General features: G+C 38.6%; 1 protein-coding gene across 8 annotated transcripts in view; it reads left to right on the forward strand.

Annotated features, from left to right (window-relative positions):
• Positions 1-6,000, forward strand: part of NKTR (natural killer cell triggering receptor) — a 44,179-nt gene extending 38,179 nt beyond the window's left edge. For 7 of the 8 annotated variants that reach the window (XM_055557139.1, XM_055557142.1, XM_055557143.1 and 4 more), the window contains 4 exons: positions 568-663; positions 1,052-1,108; positions 1,556-1,660; positions 3,179-6,000. In XM_055557139.1, the coding sequence (XP_055413114.1) occupies positions 568-663; positions 1,052-1,108; positions 1,556-1,660; positions 3,179-3,266 (346 nt within the window). In that variant the 3' untranslated portion in view covers positions 3,267-6,000. The remainder of the gene's footprint in view (positions 1-567; positions 664-1,051; positions 1,109-1,555; positions 1,661-3,178) is intronic. The other variant, XM_055557141.1, reaches the window with a different exon arrangement.

The raw sequence follows: 6,000 nt of genomic DNA on the forward strand, positions 1-6,000 counted from the left end.
TACCCTCCTTTCTCTCTTCTCTCCAAAAGTTAAATATTATTCTAAACTTCTGTTATCATTTTCTTGTTTTTCCTTGTTGTCTTTCTATAAATGTTCCTATCTATATATAATGTTTTTTGTTGTTTTCAAATAGAATCCTTTTTGTATATGTATAGATGTTCTACATTTGCCTTTTTCACTCAGCATTATGTTCCCAAGATTTAACTGTGTTGATACATGTAAATGTAGTTAATTTTCCTACTTTAGGATATTTCAGTATATATCTGTTAATTTTTTTAAAACCCATTCTGCTGTTAATGAGGATTTGGATTGTTTCCTCTTGCTGGTATTACAGAAACGGCTCCTGTGAACATACCTGTATCAGCCTTTTCTGTTTTTTCTTTATTTCATTCTGTTCAGTTTAAACTCTCATTAGCCATCTCTTGTCATACCTGCTGTGAGGAGTTTATGAGAGACCTTTCCAAAGACCTTTCCTCTATTGGGTTTTCCCACTCCTGCCCTACTAGTAATTAATCTTAACAGCATAATGAGTTAATATAATTATATTTTTTCCACTCTTAATTGTAGATCAAGAAGCTACTCTAGAAGTCGGAGCAGAGGGTGGTATAGCAGAGGCCGCACAAGGAGCCGGAGCAGTTCCTACCGCAGTTACAAAAGTCATAGGTGAGCTCGTGAATCCCACCCTACAGTGTGGTTTCCCGTCTGTCTCCCTGCACAGGCAGAGTGGAGTAGCTGTTGAAAAGGGTCTTGTCATTGCTCAATACCAAACCAGTGTCCCACCTGTCTTCCGCTTCCCCACCCAGTTCTTTTCCCAGTGACTTTCTTTATGTGCACCTCATAGAAGAATTGTGTAAAACTTAAACCTTTTCTGTGAAACCCAACAGGCTTTAAAAAAAAAAAAAATCAGTATGCTTTTAATATGAAAAATGAAATAAATATAGCTGCTGGATTTCATTGTGTTTTCTCCTTAATGGGTACATAAATGCCTAGATTTTTTTATGTAGCCTGTCCTGATCCACAAATTGATGGTCCCTCATGTGGTTACTCTTAGGACGTCCAGCAGGAGCAGATCCAGGAGCAGCTCCTATGATCCTCACAGTCGGTCCAGGTATGGACAGGGACTGGGAAACCACCCCTTAATTCCCTTTTTAAAGGTGTTGTATTTCATGGGAAAACATGTCTTTGACTTTTTAAAACAGTTTTTATTTGTTGACCCATTTTGCTCTAGTGTCAAAAGTGATAGTTGATGTCAAATTGTAATGGCAGGGGTTTATTGACTATAATTGCCTATAAGATGCACCAGATTCAGTTGAACTAACTCAGTGTCAACTTTGTGATATTTTTCAATGCAGAAAAGAAATTAACGTTTTTCTGTTTAATATGGTAAGTCTGATTTGGAGCAGTTATTAAATGTTTCCAGTACGTGTTAGGCACATATGTCTTCATTCTGTCATATAGTGCCCATGTTCTGTGAGGACACTTAAGAACCTAAAAAGAAATGGGAATATATGAATATTTGAATGGGAAAATTTAGTGTTTGTTATTGCTGTTAAAGCAGGTCCTACACTTATGATAGCTACTATAGCAGAAGTCGGAGCCGAAGTAGAAGCCAGAGGAGTGACAGTTACCACCGAGGCAGAAGCTACAATAGGCGATCCAGGTGGGTCTCTGTTCTCTCAAGCACTGAAAGTTATTGCGGGCACTTGGGGTATGGGGCGATAGACTGCTGTAGCAGAGAAAGCATCATCTTCTAAGGACAGAAATTCTTCTTTCTCTTCTTGAATTTTTTCGGTCCAGAGGCAGTTACTGAAAGTGGGCTTTGTATTAAGAGTTGCTGGGTAATGTTTATTGGTTGTGTTTAAACATTAAACATTTAAACATGTTTAAATCTAAAGTGGGTTCTTAAATATTCACATATCCTTGGACAAACATTTCTTTTGGAAGGAACAAAGAGAGAAGACCACTCAAACTGTGGCCCATTCTTTAGAGTTACTTGCTAGAAATAACAGCTAATTTGTCAGTGTTTTAAAAAGGTAGTATTTTTTTTTAATATGTAATAAAGTGTCATAGTCACTTGCTTCAGTAGCAGGATTTGTGGCTTATATGGTTAAAAATGTCTTTTATGTGTTAATATATATTCATAGATATGTTTTATATAACATACAGTTATTGCAGAAGTCTTTTTGGTTGCTTTTTGTGTATCTCTTTCCTGGTGGCTTCTGGTCTTACCCTCCCTCACCACTACTGCACTGCCCCCCGTGCCTTGCAGTTACAGTCACTGGTGCTTATAGAATTTCAGTGTGATACAGACACTCCCTTATTTGAAACTCTTCAAGTATACCCCAGGGACCTTAGGGGCAGGTCCACCATGCTCCTGAGTATTGCATGGAGGCCTCTCCACCTACCAACTCCAGCTTGGGCTTTTCTGTGTTCCCTGCACTAACATTCTGGAACCTTTATTTTCTGCCTAGAGATTCACATGCCCATTTCACCATCTCCCATCCTGCCTCTTGAAATAATCCACTCACTGCCCCTGGGAAGCCCTTCCTGACTGCTCACCCTGAGATATGTTGCCTGCTATGTATTTTATTTATTTTACCCCCTATTCCAGACTACCCTTGAGCCCAGGGAACACTAGTCTGCTGTGTGTGCGCCCTTAGCATCTAGCAAAGTGACTGGCTTTTTGTGGATATTTTTCCCAAAATAACTGAATGGTGACCATAACCAAAGTCTTCTTTACTCACTGTCCCAGCGGTCCCATCCCTGCCCCACCTCACCCTCACCCCTCATTGGGCTCACATTTTGATTTGATTTTGATTTCCTTGTCTTTTAATGAATTCTTGTTGGCCTTTTTTCCCCTTCTTCAGTCTAATTAAATACTGATGTTCATTTTGGGTAACATTGAAAATTATTCTCATTTCCTTGAGTGGATTTCAAGTAATTCCACAGGAAGTGCTATTTCTTTATTTACACCTTGATATTACCACCATCTGTCACTAACATCTCTGAAAAGTCCACAGTGTTGTCATGGTCAGTACTGTACTTTTCTACCCACTATGCTGTGCCTCCTCGAGTCACTTGCTTTCAAGCCCCTTATATCAAAAAAGAAGCTTCAACAAGAATTCAAAGGGTTGAGAGTTAAAAGGTATTTGTATATTTGTTTTGTCTTGTTATACAGGAGTTGTAGATCTTATGGCTCTGACAGTGAAAGTGACCGAAGTTACTCTCATCACCGAAGTCCCAGTGAAAGCAGCAGATATAGTTGAAAGTGTCCCCTTTTTTTTATATGAATTATATCTTATGTGTAAATATCTGGTAACTTAAAAAATTAAGAAACTTAATGGCAGTCTGTTGTTCTGTTTCGGTATTAGAGATGAATTTGAAAAATAGACACTTCTTAATTGTTATTTGTTTATTTACATGTGCATAGAATTTAAAATACAGATATGTCTCCTTAAAATATTTGTATGCCACATTTTACAGTAGCCAACTATGAAAATTAATTTCTTTTTCTTGAATCAAGAAATCATGAAATTTAAGTATAATTTGCAATATTATTTTAGATAGATGATTTGTCTCATATATTTCTTAGAATACAGATTCTTTTTGCCCATTTTTAAGGTTTTAGCATCTATGCTGCCCAAGCATAGAACTGAAGGAGAACTGTGAAAGGTGGCCAAATACTTCCATACCAATTACAGTCTTATTCATGTGTGCGCTTAAAAACAAACCACCCAAAATTGATACTGATGGTAACCAGGCAGTGGCTCCTTTCTTCTTTGTTGTTTCAGAGGATCCAGAACGTGGTCATAATACAGCCCACTGTCTTATTTCAGGCTGGCGGGTGAGGTTAAAAAGAATAGATCAGCCTTAACTATAAATATCTGCACTGTCTCTGTAGCCCTAATGTTTCATGTGCTTTTTTAATAAATACTATTAGAAGTTCAGTTTGTTTAAAAAAAAAAAAGTTCTATTCCAGTTTATGCTCTGGTGCTTGGTAACTTTTGGTGCATTATTCTTATATATTATACATTAGAATTCCATCAGAGAGAGAAATAAATTTTTAAAAAGTTCATTGGCACCAAGTAGGGTTCATTGTAAGCTATATTCACTTTAACTATTTGGAGAGCTTCTCTCAAGCACAGGTGTGGGCTGTGGGCCATGGAGCAGGCAGGATTGGCACAGGGTTGTGTAACCACTTGGGTATGCTGCCCAGAACTGATGCCTGGAAGAGTTGAATGGAGAGTGGACTTCAAAAGTAACACTAAGATCTACCTGCCACCATTTTGGACATATTTTTCAGGGCTTTACTTTAAAGCCTTTCAAGTAAGAGATGTAAGAGCAGTTGAACTGTCCTTAGCACCCGCCAGCTTGTTCCCCTGTTTCAGTGGCCTGCAGTGATGCAGTGAAACCTTGTGTGAGATGGGTAAGCCTATGACAACAGACAGGAAATCAGGGTGTGCAGTATTGCATAGATTACACATATTCAGTGTCTTGAGTGGTTCCTGTAAAAATGATTTGACCTTTAAAAACTGGTGAGATTTTGGTTTTTTTTATCTTTAGTTTGAGCTTTTTCCCCAAGTGTACTTAATCACCTTAGTGCCAGTTTTATCCAGTTATGCAGAAGAAATTCATATTGGATATTTGATGCAGAACTTTGTGCCATCCTACCCCTTGCCTGCTATACTTGGGAAGTGGGAAAGAACCCTCAGTTGAAGGGATCTGACCACCCCTGATGGATGGAGGGGTGACCTTGGATGTATTACAACCATCACCTATAAAAGGTTCATAAACAGGGTTAAGTGGCCAATTGTTTGCCAAGTTGATAGATGAGAGTACATTAGAAAGTAGGACCTGACTCAAGCAAACACTTGATGGTGAATAAAAAACAATGTGTGATTCATATGAGCATTCTCAAAAGTTGCCTGCAGAGGAGAATATTGCTTTAATAATATTCAGTGGAAAAAACTGCATTTAGAACTCAAACCAAAACTGCCAAATCTAATTACGTTAAGAAAAGGTACCTTTAGGCAGTGTATTAGTTTTCTATTGCTGTGTAACAAATTATCCCAAACTTAGCAGCTTAAAGCAATACTCATTTCTTAGCTTACAGTTCTGTAGCTCATGAGTCCAGCGTGATACAGCTGGATTCTCTGCTCAGGGTCTCACAAGGCTGAAATCAAGGGTCAGCAGGGCGGCATTCCTTTGTGGAGGCTCTGGGGAAGAATCTGCTTCCAGGTTAATTCAGGTTGTTGGCAGTATGCAGTCCCTTGCTGGCTGTCAGCTGAGGTCCTCTCTCTCGGCTCCTTAAGGCTGCTCGCATTCCTCCTTGTGCGCTTTCCTCCATCTCCAAACCAGCAATGGCCCATTGGGGTCTTCTCATGCTTCAGAGCTCTCTGCCTTCCTCCTCTGTTTTAAGGTTCATGTGATTAGATCACGGTTCATGTGTGAGACAGTGTCCCTATTTAAGGTCAGCTGTGCCATAGAATGTAGTCACAGAAGTGATATATTTACAGGTTATCTGGGCTTGGGGCATGAAAAGAGGGAAGGGCGTTTTAGAATTCTACCTCCCACAGGCAATAACTTTGCAGGTTGTGCTATGGGTAGAATTTTATCCTCAAAAGGTGAGCCCTAGAAGCCTCGTTTGTTTTCTCCATGGAAAAGAACAGCCCTCAGCTGCACCATTCAACTTGTGTGTTTACTGAATGGACTACAGAAATAGCTTTTCTTCCTAAAGGGGATTGTTCTGTATTTTAAATTATTTTTTAATAAAATTGAATTACATCGTGTATTGTGCTTCTTAATAGAAAATGCATTATTGGACTGTTTTTGTAATGTCCTCTTTATTGCAAATGAACCATGATATAGCTGGTATTGTTCAAAAACAGTAGAAAATACTTTTGTATATATTGGCAATGTCTAATTTGTATATACTTCATTTAAATTCCCTAAAACTTAAAAGGGAGGCCTTGCAGAAATTAAACTATATACTTAGTCTAA

Source organism: Bubalus kerabau, chromosome 20, assembly GCF_029407905.1.
Source record: "Bubalus kerabau isolate K-KA32 ecotype Philippines breed swamp buffalo chromosome 20, PCC_UOA_SB_1v2, whole genome shotgun sequence".
Taxonomy (NCBI): Eukaryota; Metazoa; Chordata; class Mammalia; order Artiodactyla; family Bovidae; genus Bubalus; species Bubalus kerabau.